The 13,655-nt window shown below is 31.7% G+C and overlaps 3 protein-coding genes across 4 annotated transcripts; 1 reads left to right on the top strand and 2 right to left on the bottom strand.

The window, feature by feature from the left end:
* Window positions 1-2,858: 2,858 nt before the first annotated feature.
* On the bottom strand, window positions 2,859-7,225 carry LOC124914233 (centromere protein C-like). Of its 2 annotated transcripts, XM_047454743.1 has the most exons (14): window positions 7,050-7,225; window positions 6,388-6,692; window positions 6,098-6,303; window positions 5,940-6,028; window positions 5,760-5,862; window positions 5,472-5,634; window positions 4,759-5,357; window positions 4,603-4,687; window positions 4,392-4,511; window positions 4,235-4,322; window positions 3,681-3,766; window positions 3,433-3,517; window positions 3,247-3,354; window positions 2,859-3,161 (listed from the first exon to the last, which is right to left on the bottom strand). In XM_047454743.1, exons 2-14 carry the CDS (start codon window positions 6,550-6,552, stop codon window positions 3,025-3,027), a joined length of 2,034 nt encoding a protein of 677 aa, XP_047310699.1. In that variant the 5' UTR covers window positions 6,553-6,692; window positions 7,050-7,225; the 3' UTR covers window positions 2,859-3,024. The 2 variants fall into 2 exon arrangements, with proteins under 2 accessions (XP_047310699.1, XP_047310697.1); XM_047454741.1 differs by having other exon boundaries at window positions 4,235-4,511.
* Window positions 7,209-8,385, top strand: LOC124914235 (protein CDI-like). Its single transcript, XM_047454745.1, has 2 exons — window positions 7,209-7,359; window positions 7,451-8,385. The coding sequence occupies exon 2, from the start codon at window positions 7,459-7,461 to the stop codon at window positions 8,227-8,229; it is 771 nt and encodes a 256-aa protein (XP_047310701.1). The 5' UTR covers window positions 7,209-7,359; window positions 7,451-7,458; the 3' UTR covers window positions 8,230-8,385.
* A 52-nt stretch (window positions 8,386-8,437) lies between these two features.
* Window positions 8,438-11,506, bottom strand: LOC124914234 (cyclin-A2-4-like). Its single transcript, XM_047454744.1, has 11 exons — window positions 11,357-11,506; window positions 10,654-11,016; window positions 10,384-10,573; window positions 10,150-10,295; window positions 9,958-10,050; window positions 9,721-9,854; window positions 9,558-9,633; window positions 9,402-9,478; window positions 9,144-9,327; window positions 8,919-9,053; window positions 8,438-8,837 (listed from the first exon to the last, which is right to left on the bottom strand). The coding sequence occupies exons 2-11, from the start codon at window positions 10,942-10,944 to the stop codon at window positions 8,781-8,783; spliced, it is 1,383 nt and encodes a 460-aa protein (XP_047310700.1). The 5' UTR covers window positions 10,945-11,016; window positions 11,357-11,506; the 3' UTR covers window positions 8,438-8,780.
* Window positions 11,507-13,655: the final 2,149 nt, after the last annotated feature.

The raw sequence follows: 13,655 nt of genomic DNA, 5'->3' as shown, positions 1-13,655 counted from the left end.
TTTTTTATGTTAAATCTTAACAATTAAATTGACTCATTTAAACAAGTGGTAAAAAACTTTTTCTCAAATGAAATTCTAACAACTTTACAATATATGAGTTAAGTTCGTGTAATAATTCCTTCTTTGTTTTTTGGGAAGAAAGTTTATGTAATAATACAAATTAATATTACTTTTATAATGAGTCAAAGACACTGAAATTTAATGTCAAATTAATTTATCCTCGATTCAACATTTTAAAATTAGTATATAAACTGTACTGGATTAAGAATCAAAATCACCATCCCATATTAAACAATTAAGTGAGTGGTGTAACAATGCAGACCAAAATGAACGCCAAGGAACTAACATTGCTTGTCCTGGTTTTGGTTGCTTTATCTAGTCAATAGAACGCCGAGAAATTTGAGTTGTTCTTTGGGAAGTGCATTTTTCGTTGCATGTTCAAGGGCGATAACATGGCCATTTGCTCCGCATTATGTGTGCCACGATGCATTATCCATTTGCAGAGTATAGGTGTTAACTCTTGCAGTTTCGGTTGCTCTCTTGATAAATGCACCAAACTTGGAGATGGTAACGTATTTTTTCGAGTCAAGTAATTTTTATAATATAGTTAGTTGATATTAATCAATGGATTTTTTTTTTCTTTCTTAATTTGTGAATTGCAGATGCTAAAATGGTTGAAATGTGTGTGCATGCTTGCTTGTGGGAATGATGATTGTAAGAACACTTAAAAGATTACAGAAGTACTACCAAACTAATGTAACACATTATGTAGGCTTAATGTTTTGTATAAGTAGAAAATTTGGGGTGGAATTGCAATATTTTCAATAAACCCGACTTTCTATTTATTCATAATATCACTATAATAGTTAATTGATAAAAATGAATAAAAGTGTGATAGGTTCAATTTTTTTAAACGTTTTAAGGTGAATTACAATATAATTGTACATGTGTTAACTTTCTTAAACTAAAAGTAAAAAAATAATAATAATAATACTTGTCATTATATTGTGAAAGTTCATATAAAATTAAATCAAGGAAACAATAAATATTGGTGAAAAATATATAACTTATCCATTTTTATTGTTTGCGTAAAAAAAAAATAACACTAATCATATATTATAAAATTGCCTGTAATTAAGCTTTTATTTGTGATCAGGATATGATCAGTATACTATAATAGATCAATTAGGATAATTGTTTTTACTAATTTAACTATAATTAGGGGAAAATTAATATTATAATTTGTTGACAATTTAATATTTATTAGATAATTGAAATTTCTCTCCCTCACTCACCATTTCTGTATAGAATTGGCAATAATCAAATCTCTAATTGACCACTAATTAGTGGGTGATTAGAAATATATTTAGATTAATAGAGAAATTTCAGATAATTATTATTCGGGATTGCTCATTGATTAATCATTTACCTTAAATGATTTTAAAATTAGTATATAAACAGTAGTCTTGATAATGAAAATATCATATCATTTGAAGAAATTTATCAAGACAGTTAAGTAAGTGAGTGATTGAATTAAAAGTTGTCGTTCAAATGAATAGCAAAATGAACGTTAAGGCCTTGGCAATGATTGTTATGGTTTTGGTTGCTTTCTCGGGCCAGACCACGGCCAAGAGTTTCAAGTTTTGTTTTGGAAAATGCGTTTTTAAGTGTATGTTGACAAGCCATAACAAAACTCGTTGTTCCGCAATGTGTGTTCCTCGTTGTCTTCTACATATGAACAGCATCGAGATTAACTCTTGCAGTCTAGGCTGCTCACTCGACAAATGTACCAAACTTGGAGATGGTAATTTTTTCTCTTTGTTCTTGATAAATTATTCACTTAATTTTTATTAACGAGTTTTTTTTTGTATGAATTTGGCAGATGCTGAATTGGTTGAGAAGTGCGTGCAATCTTGCGGGGATGATTATTGTCAGAATATTTGAAGATGTTAAATTAGAAAAAAACTATCATCATATATAAATCTAGCTTTGTATGATGCTTTTTTGGTATGAATTAAGTTTTATAAGCTTAGTTCTTGTAAGTATAAAGTTTATGGTGGAATTGCAATATTTCTAATAAAACCACTTATTTCATTTTCTCTTGTCTAATATATTTTCGGTCTTAGTTAAATATTCATCTACTATAAAAAAATTTATAAAATAAACAGGAATAGTACAGATTCATAGAATGAACAGTACTACTGTCTAAGAAATGTAACCATGATCGATCATCGCAATAATAAATATAATTATACTTCAATTATTCAAATAAACACAGTTTAGATAAATATCATAATTTTCTTCAATTATTCAAATAAACACAGTTGAGAGGATATCTCTCAAAATCTTTCTAAAGAGAAATTTGGAAAAAAAAGTCAGCCATCAATGCTTAATGTTTAATGTTATTAAGCTTTAAGCATCAATAATCAAACATCAAATATATGAGTTTCTTGCTAATATATACTGATTATTTTGTCAACATGTGTTCATTCATTTCTAAAGTTATTTTTATTTTTCTAACCAAATGTTGTTGAAACAAGTTGAAACAAATCTTTCAATTGGAGGGAATTCCTCCCCTCCTCACTTTTTATTAGTTTGTTCGATTTAATCTTTCATCACTCATTGATTTAGATCTTTGAATATTTTCTAACAAAATACAATATTGTAGTATCTTTTCTATTATAATTTTATTTATTATAAATTTATCATGTTATTTTACAATTTATTTTTTTATATCTAACTACTTATTTAAATTATTGATAATTAATTTCTTTTAAATATATATATATATATATATAACTTATTTCATATTTTTCAACTTTTTTTTTATTGTTTGTTTACAAACAAGTTAATAAAAGAAATTTTAATAATTAAAATAACATGCATTAATTTACACCACATGAAAAGAAGATCATTTTTTTCATAGTTCAAACAAGCTCATGACCCATTAAGAACACTTGGAACTAATCCACATGAGGGTGGTGGATTTCAAAAAAAGATGAAGAAGATGAAGAGCTTGATCAGTCAATGAAGAGCAGCTAGTTCAACAAGTTCCCGATGCTCATCTGAGAAAGATTTCACCCTGAAAGTTGGTTTTTTATCATCCCCTCCTCCTCCTTTTGCAGGCGATATATACTTAATACCTATTACACTTGTTAAACCTGCCAGTGTGTTCATCAAGTCAAAGACAATCAATCATCAATTATGCCCAAACAAAACACATTTGAGAATTCACATTTTACTCACTTTTATGCACGCGTCCATATAGAAATCTTTCTCCCTTCCAGTATTCCAGGGGCCTCGTCTTGATTCTTTTGCTTCTCCTTACTCCAGATGTCCAACAAGTACCAGCATCTGTTACCATCAACATAATCATTTTTTGCTACCATGTCTGTAGCAGAATAGAAACTATTGATGAAAGGAAAAAGTAACCTGCTAGACTTTGCCTACGAGAATGTGCCTTTCTTTTAGCCATTCTTCGAGATACTAATGAAGAAGGACCTTCAATATTGTTTTGCTGCAAAAGAAATGTGCTTGAATCATCCAGACTTTTTTCAGTCTTTCAACAATAAAAAGCAAGACTTTATTTCCAGAATCTCCCATTAATAACAGATTGTAACATATGAGCAGGAATGAGATGTTTGTTATGGGGGTAAGAAGAGAAAGGGAACAAGATTTACCTTGCTTACTTTTCCTGCTACTTTAACTAGACTTTTAATTGGTTCATCAGTTGCATTGAGAGACACTGCAGCAGAATTCACTTTACCTACCCCAAGAAAAAGTGAAAATAATGTTGGCTACAGGTTGAAATCATTTTGAACAAATTATACTTGCAAACCCATAAGTAATAATGCAAGATAACACAATTAGTTAATTTAATTCCTGATATATGATCATTTATTCCAGAAAATGTAATTCTATTATAATGAACAAAACAGTCTCCAGTAAGTTTCCATCAATCCAAACAAGTCTCCAGGGAGTGTTCGAAAGATTCAGTTTCTGGTTGCAGATAAGCACCATAATTACCCTTTTGACAGGAAAATTGGTGTCTCTAAACTGAAACTTTAAAATTATGAAGGGCTTCTTATATTTGGACCAACAGTCATGACACGCAAAAGAAAAAAAAAACAGCATTGGACACCTAAAACTCCCTTATAGTTTTAATTTGTATTGTCCTTTGAAAGTGGATGAATCTTCAAGGAATTGTGACTTAAAACAACAAGAGAAAATTTACCTAACTGAGCTCCATTGCTCTTTGAAATTCCTGAAGTTGGAAGATCCATAATGGCATCAAGTACAGTACAATTTGACTGGTCCTCCGCCTGAGTTTTAGCATCATGAATTTCAAGATATTGAGTTGTTATTGTTTTCAACTTTGTGAATTGCCTTACATTCTCTTGAACTTCATTCGGTTCTTCTGTCTGATCATTGGTGTCAATCATAGAACTGTCTTTAGTAACATTTGCATCATGTTGACACTGAGGCAATGCCTGTTGTGGCACAGCTCCTGCCTGTCCCATAAGAAAAGATTATAGTCCACCATTCAGTATTCAATTTTCATTCCTCCAGCTACTGAAGAAACAAAACAGAGAGAATCCTTACATTTTCCTGTATATCATTGGGTGTCATCAAAATGCTTTCATTATGAACTTGTCTAGCATGGTCAGTGTCCTCCAACTCTAAGCACCTGTATTTATCTTAAACGTCAGTCTGAAATTAATATTACTAAAAAGAGTATTCCAGCCTTTGTTCACGCACTTGTTAGAAAGAATAATAGAATCACATTCTATAATCTCTGGAGAATTCCTGTTATCGACAGTAATTTCAGCATGTTCATTCTGAGTTGCCTCCATCATATCAAGGTCACTCAAATCCTTCATTGAATCAAACTGATTTGACCTTTGATCAAAATGTTCAACGTGAGAATCGTTTTTGGCAGGTAATGAGCCAAAAGACATTAATGTGTCATGGGACTTCACGCTTGATTGCAAACTGGTATTCTTCATCAAAAATATTGAAGCAAATGGACTTCTTGGTGGAGTTGGAGAAGCTGTGGAACTAATGGGGCTTCCTGCTACTGGCTTATCTTTCATAGGTGTTTTGTCACCAACACTTTTCAAGATATTTTGTATATCTGATAATACTCTCTTAGGCTTTTTCGATTTTTCTTTCACGTCAACAGACTCACCCTTTCCAACAACGGGAAAAGCAGGAAGACATAACTTCTCTAAATCAATAGGTTTTATCTGCAAATGTTCTTGCAAGAATGACAATGCTCCATTCCCATCCAAGTTCTCGCATTTATCAGATAGTAGTTCATCCAAGAGGCCATCAACCTTTGGTCTAGTCAATTGAACCTGATGAATGAGAAGTCAAGTGTGGATCATCTATTAGGTCCATCCCTAGGAATGAATGCAGAAACTCACAGGAACATAAAGAATAGCAAACATGTAAAAGGAGCATATCCTTACTGATGATGTATCTTTCCCGGGCTTCACCGATAGGAGCTGCTTTTCTGGTGAACTATGATTTTCGAGTAAAATCTCCTGTTCTGAAGTCTCCTGTGAAGCCACTGACTGATTTTCCTTTTCATAAGGTATAGAGGGGCCGTGATGTATGTAGCTGGTTGACTTCCTGTATTGGATTAGAAAATAATATGTTCAAGAACAATGTAAAAGGCTAGCAGCTCTAGTATGAATCATGCCAGGAAACCGATGATTAACAATAACAGATAATGACTATAAACAATTGATAAATACCGCAATAATCCTGGCCGACGACGTTGTTCAGCTCTGAGTGGACTATGTTCATCTAAACTATATAGATCGGAACCCTTTTGACTCCTTAGTTCCTTTCTGACATCTAGGCACATTTGAAAACCCACGTGAAATGCAGTAATGCACAGCACCTTAGTAATTAATTCGGTAATATTTACTTACTTTCAAGTTTTTCATATGCCAAGAAATAATCCTCCGGGTCTTCAAATTGATCAATGTCCAGACTTGGTTCCAGACTTACAGTTGACTGGCTGTCAAGTGAATGAAATCAAATATCAAGCCATGTCAGTCAATTTTAAGTGTAACCAAAACCACCAAACCTCGAATTTGGTTTCAAAGAGAAACAAGGCCGCTTACGCCCCAGGCCCGGCCTTCTATCCTGTGGATTCCCCTTCCTCATCTCATTAAACGTATCATTTAGCTTCTCACCTTCAACTAAACCGTTAATGTTTGTATTTAGAAGTCCCGAGACACCATCAATAATAGTGTTTGCCTGCTGAAAGAGCTTATTGGGACTTTTCAAGTCCTGATAAGACACCATGAAATACACAATAATCAAATGGTAACCGCAGCCTAATTGCTCGTTAGAAAATAATCAAAACAAACGCACCTTCGATTTCATGGACTCATGGATAAAGTCGAGGCCATCATGATTTCTGTAACTCGAGACGTTCTTCTTCAAATCACTAAACGCCCTAGGGAAGAGTGACAGACTAGAAAAATGATGAAGAGGATCCATCAAATCCGAGCTTTGAACTCCATCAACAAATTTCATGATCCGAATTAAGAAAATAAAAAGAAAAAACTAGATCTGAAGACGCCAACGGATACGAATAATGAACATTTCTGCTCTTTTGAACGTGAGAGCGGGAAAACGGTTAATATTTCCAACTTCCAAATATATTATTGGGCTTCCTGGATTAGATAAAATTATATTAAAACCCATACAATTATATTTTAAAACCTAATATTTTCAAAATCTAGAATTTAAGTAAAATTGTTATTTATATATATAATTAAATATTTTATAATTATTTAATTTTAAAATTTTATATATTAAATATAAAAATAATTAAAAATAATAATAAATAAATAACATTGTTAGAAAATTATACGTATAAAATTAATTATATTAATTTATTTATTTATTTACATAAATAATAACTTTATTTTTTAATTTTAAATATAAATTTATAAACATAAAATTGTATAAAATCGTTACATCAAAAACTGTAAAATTATATTATAAGAGTTAACTTGACTTTTTAATACCTTCAACCCAAGTTATACGGCCCATTTGAAAACTATTGAATTCGGGTCTCTGATCCCCGAACCGACCCGGTCGGGTAGCCGCGGGTGATGGGGAAAGCGGCCAGCGTTTTACAGCAGGAGAACGCGGACAACTGTCCACTCGTCTTCTCCCTTTTAAAGGAATTCCTTGTCGGTGGCGATGGCAGCTATTATTATGCATTCACAATCCCTTTTAATTGGACAATATGAAATCTATCTTGCTCAACTAAATCCAAATTTATAGAAGAGAGAAGAAGGCAAGAACAACAAAGAGAAAAGGCATATCTTTGAGGTACATTTTCATTCTATTTGAATTAGGGTACTAACTATATGGCATTGTCATTCTGATCCAATGATTTTCTTTTTCTGGGTATAATTTTCAGATCTGAAAATGTCTTCTCCGGTCGCTGGAAACAAGGTTTATCCTGAAAACGGGGAGATTGCGTCGGAGAAGAAGCCGTTGAAGATCTTCATTGGATACGATCCGCGAGAGGATCTAGCATACGAGGTCTGCCGTTATTCCATTCTCAAACGTTCTTCTATTCCCGTTGAGATCCATCCGATAAAGCAATCTGAATTACGTGAACAAGGCGTGTATTGGCGGGAGAGGAACAAGCTTGAGAGCACAGAGTTCTCATTCAGCCGATTCTTAACCCCATTCTTAGCAGGTTACGATGGTTGGGCCATGTTCGTCGACTGCGATTTCCTTTACCTTGCAGACATCAAACAACTCACGGATCTAATCGATCCAAAATTCGCTATTATGTGTGTCCACCATGATTATACTCCAAAAGAAACCACGAAAATGGATGGTGCAGTTCAAACCCTTTATCCAAGGAAGAATTGGTCTTCAATGGTGCTGTATAACTGTGGGCATCCCAAGAATCAGACTCTTACTAAGGAAATTGTGAATAAGGAATCGGGTGCTTTCCTTCATAGGTTCCAATGGCTGGAGGATGAAGAAATCGGATCAATTCCATTTGTTTGGAACTTCCTTGTGGGTCACAACAAGATTGAAGATGAAACTTCTTCTCCAAAGGCAATTCATTATACTCTTGGAGGACCCTGGTTTGATGCTTGGAAAGACTGTGAATTTGGGGATCTGTGGATCAAAGAAATGGAAGAGTACATGGAGAAGAAGAAGAACATTGATTGCAATTAGATTGCTTTAATAATTCATTTCCTGTAAGTTGTTGGGGGAGATCTGTATCCACTTTTCTTGTGCTTGTAGGAAAGTCATATGTTATTGCTTAAAAGTAAGTTTTGTTATACAACCTCCTTATTGAAATTGTTCACTCAAAACCCAAATAGCATAACTAAAAAGAATCACAATTCAATTGATAAAACAAAACTATGCATTGAAACAACAATTGGGTCACAGAAATTGAACCCTAGTTTAGTTCATCTTAAGAGAAATGTATCAAAACACCTACAAGTATATTAGTTTTGTTTTAAAATAGAGAGGCAGTTGCCTTTACATAGGGCAGCTGCCTTTACATTATCCAATTTTGAAAAGAACCAAGGGCTTGATTGGTACATTTTGTTACACACTGATTTCATGACATGAAGAACAAGAAGAGAAGAAGAAGAAAGATCAATCTTAGATAACAGAAAGTTAAAAGCCCAATAAATGTTATGTATCTGTTAGCAATCCTTTCTTCTCCATCCTCCTCCTCCATTAGAGACCATACAGCAAAACATTTTGTTTCTTCTTCAAAACAACTTTATAAGGGTCTTCAGGGAGGAAGACAGAGTTGCTACACATTTGAACTGGCAAAAACAAGAACAAAAAACAAATAAGTTGCATGATAATATATTTATTTATCTAAACTTGTGCAAAAATAATCTTACTTTCTCTTGATTGTACTTTGCTCTTATAGAGTTCAAGGGACAGCTAATTGCATTCATTTGTAAATCATGCATTGCATGAACAATGGTTTTCAGATCCGATGCCTTGTATTTAGTATAATACACCATTGTTGAATTCTATAAATCAAGTTTACAAGAAACAAGTCAAAAGGGTTGTTGTTTTGTTTTGAATCAAAGAAGACATCTTTATTTTAAATAATTCAATACCCATGGATGGATTGATTGATCAAGAGTCCATCTTGCTAGAAACACAGCAGCTGCTGCAATCATAGAAGGGATGAACTTCAAGAACTCGTAATCAACCAGTGTCAATTCTGTCAAGTAGTTAGCTAAGAACTCCAGTTCAAGACTAGGAGCATTATTCAACGCATGTGCTGCTCTTAGGAATCGCCTTCAAACATTAAACAATAAATTTAGTGAGTAATATACAAAAGCAAACAAACAAATTAAAATTTACAATAATACCTAAGGAAAGTTTTTGGAGTTGGTGCAGAAAGTTGAAAGTTCAGTAAGTTTAGAACTTGTTTCTCCATTGTCAAAACCTGTCACACACAAAGCAAAATAAATTGAAAACCAATACATCATACAACATTTTCGACGTAATATCTAAAAGAAATTTACCTCTTCTCGTGTGTAGGTACTGTCGGTGATGAAACAGAATTCATCAACACGTGGAGAACAAACCTCTTCATATTTCCTTGAATTCGTGAAAGAAAAAAGAAACAACACATCAAAGAGAATTCAATTTTCATTCAAAGTTTACGCGCTAATGAGACAAACTTACGAGGCTATTAACATGCAAGTGATGCCAAGAAGTTGAAGCCTCTGTCTATCCATGCAATTTCGAGAAAGAAATCGATCAATGAAATTAACAGTTAGATACAACGTGTCTGGAACTAATTTGAATTCCTCCGTTACCTGATGAACACACAAACAACCACCACTACTAATTTTAAGGTTGACTAAACAAACAAACAGACTGGAACAAGATACATGAGTAATAAACTAAATTTAAAGTAACCTCCACGAGCCAATCAACTAGGATACCACGCATGGTTGGAGTTACATCTTTCTGCATTTTCTCCATATAACTCATAAATGGCATTCGTGCCAACTGAAAACGTCAATTGTTCAAACTTTCATCATCCAAACAGAAAACTTACACATTTCTATTAAAACAGTTAGAAACAAACAAAAATTTGCAAGAACAAACCTCTGCAACACATAGATTATTGTATATGTCAGGAGCATATAAGCTACATAATTGTGGATTGTCTTGATCAAGATCAATATTCTTGAAGTCTTTATCATCAGATATCATCAACAGCTTCTCAGGGAGACGAGCTTCCTCCACTATAACTATACTCAACAAATTGAAGGAAAAAAATAATCTCAAAAGCTTGTTTGTTTTAAAAGTGTTGTGTGAATTCCGTCTATAGATACTTACCATTTGCTTGTAGCTGAGACGTTTCTGCATTCAGATTAAGTTTCTCCGGATATGAAGGCAAGTGCATTGCTTTAACTTTAACTGGAGACCTATCATACAACTTTCCGCCCATTTGTTCTATTCCAGTAGTAGTTGATGGGATGGTCTTTGAAATGTCAAAAGAAGAAGCCTGTTTACCTCGCTTGATGTTCTTCAAGAAACATAATAACCAGGAATTATTAGCTGCTATGGTAATTCTATGAATTTGTTCTTTAAAGATGTACAACAAACCTCTTTTTTGGGAGCAGCTTTTGGGATGACAGGACATTTCTTATAAGATCTAGTTGATGTAACATTTGAAACATCTTTCAGCACTGCTCTCTTCTTGTTATTCTTTATACATCCAAAAATGGCAGGATTAGTGTCCATCTCTTCTGTAGCTTCCCTTTTCCTTTTTCCATCCCCACATTTCATGGCCTTACAAGGCGGTGGTAATCCGGTACGAAAAGCAGCTAACCTAGCTCGTGTCATACGAGCAGGAGGCTCACCAACATTAGCCGCGGCTAGACTTTGATTCTTCATATTTACAAATCTGGATAGATACAGAACAAGACAAGGGTTCTACTTCTTCTTCTTGCTTTTAACTAGCTCTATCTGCAAGAGAGTGTAAAGATCTAAAACTATTAAGTAAGCATTTCACTGCACAGATTTATGTACATTTTGCTACTAAGATTATAACCCAGATCCAAAACCCAAAACCCAAAACGTAAATGCTGAAATCGACTAGCCAGGGGAAGAAGATTCAAACTTTATCCCAAGATTTTACATGGGTAGTTTATTTCTTACATCAAGAAACCAAAGTGGCAAATGTAGATTCAGGAAAACGTTGAAACGACTCTTAAATCATATCAAAATGAAGAAACACAAACAGATCTTGGGGAAAAAATGTGAAAACGTGAAAGGAAATGAAAATCGAGATACGATTGAACAAGACCTCATTCAGCCATTTAAGTTTACAAAGGATCTGTAAGAATGCAGATTAAAGACCTCCCGATTATCATGAACAAATGGGAACATTCTGGAGCTCTAGAGAGATGAGATATTTATGACTAAGCTCAAGAATAAGAAGAAAGGGGGAGCGGGATATTTGCCATTTCAAACTTAAATTTTTTTTTGAAAAAAAAAAATATATAATTTAATGTTTCTAATTTCTTGAACGTTTGACTAGATTTGACTAATATTAGTTTTTTTGATTTTGTAATGATCGGAGCGTATTGAAAGTGATGTTTCTTTTCATTTTGACATTAAATAATTCTGAAGGACAGTTTCGTCATTTACTTATTCAGCTTGAGGAATGAAAGCTCTGGTTAGGTTAAATTCTGCAAGCAGATCTGGACAGTGAGCCACTAGGAAGACGAAGATACCCCCAAAGTGACGTCTATATTTTTTAATTAAAATCATTTCAATAAATTAAATATCTATATAAATTTTAAAGAAAATTAATAGCATATGACAGTTTCTATTTCATTACAGACTTAATAATCAAAATTAAATTTTATATGGATCTAGAATATTTCATGATTTGGAAGAGATTATAATTTATTTATTTTATTAATTAAATAAATAGTCAACCCAAAATATCTTAAGAATATGAACAATGTGATTTTACATAAATATATATATCAAGTTTATATTTCCTATAAAACAAAATTACGGTCAAATATCACATTTTAGTACTAAATGTATTATTTTTAAATAAATTTGTGATTTTTTGTAGTGGAACATACAGACAATTACAAAATTATTTTAATGGGAAAGTGGGTATATTTTGAAATATATATCTAAATAGTATATTAGAATGAACACAGTTATTCATTTTAGTTTTGTTCATGTACTAAATTATTTGTTTTTGTTATAATATTATTGCTTTGACAAAACATAAAATTCCATTAATTATTTGAATTACTACTAAATAGTACTATGTTAACCCACGTTTCTCATTAAACTTATAATTAAAATGTCTAACAACTCATCACAATATAATATTATGATGACATTAAGAATTTTTTATTTATTTTTAATCATACCCCCAAAACTTAGGATGTTATGATTTATTAATTTTTAAAAATAGAACATAAAGAAATTTTTTATTGTTTGTAAGTGTCAAAATGATTTTATTGAAATTGACTTCTTCTTTCTTTCTTAAGATATTTAATTTTTATTAATTAAAATTTTGATTGGATATTTATTTATTTGTATCAAATTTGGCTATTTGGGTAACTTTAATAAAGTTTGACTGATTTTTTACTATGCAAAATACCTTGAAATGAAAGTTCAAATTAAAGAAGTATACAAGGAAACACATTTTTCAATTAAGAAAAATATTTTTAGAGTGAAGGAAAGTTGTAATTTGTAAAAAATGGTGATTGTGACAGTAAATAAAAGTTATTAAAATTCTTATTGAGGAAAATGATGGAAATAGGCGGGAAATGGGAGAAGGTGAGACTTTTTTGAATTGGAGATTTGAGGATGATATGAGTGCCTTTTTCTTTAAGCAAAAAGAAAAAAACAAAGACTTAATGAACACTCATTAAAATATTCTGAAATTTAATAAAAAGGAAAAAAAAATTAATAGAAAATATTATTGTCATCCTCTCTTATAGAAAAATTATACTAAAATATAAATTTTAATTTAAAGTAAAAATATGATTGTTGTAATATAATTAAGATTTTTTCATTTCAATATATGGTATTTGTTGTAGAGGCAAATAGATTAATATTTATGATTAGTCCCTGTTTGGAATTGGAGCTTAGGTTGGAAAATAATAATAATAATTTACTTAAAAATTATAAATTTTTAATATCTTTAGATGAAATAATATATATATTTTTTAGTTATATATATTAACGAATTTAATAATATTTGTGGTTCAACTTGAGCTTCACTCCAACATATTTTTAAAATAGGTCAACACTTATAAATGGGGTTTATCCAGTATTTAGATAAATTTAAATTTGGCTCTACTACTCATATTTAATTAAAACCCTACCAATGATAGGATATATGGTGAATTTAATATATCAAATATTGAGTTAATTTGATAATTATTTAAATAACAACATTGTATATATATATATTAATAATTCATATTTCACATAATTTAAGTGAGTTTTTAAAAGCTAGTTAAACAAAATCAAGTACTATTATAATAACAATTTCAAATAAATATTCCTACTAAATAAAAACATAAAAGTTAACTTTATATCGGTATAATTTATTTTTTAATCATAAT

The sequence above is a fragment of the Impatiens glandulifera genome, chromosome 9 (genome assembly GCF_907164915.1).
Source record: "Impatiens glandulifera chromosome 9, dImpGla2.1, whole genome shotgun sequence".
NCBI classification, from domain to species: Eukaryota; Viridiplantae; Streptophyta; class Magnoliopsida; order Ericales; family Balsaminaceae; genus Impatiens; species Impatiens glandulifera.
Note: the sequence above shows the minus strand (reverse complement) of the source record. Positions and strands in the feature narration are given on the sequence as shown.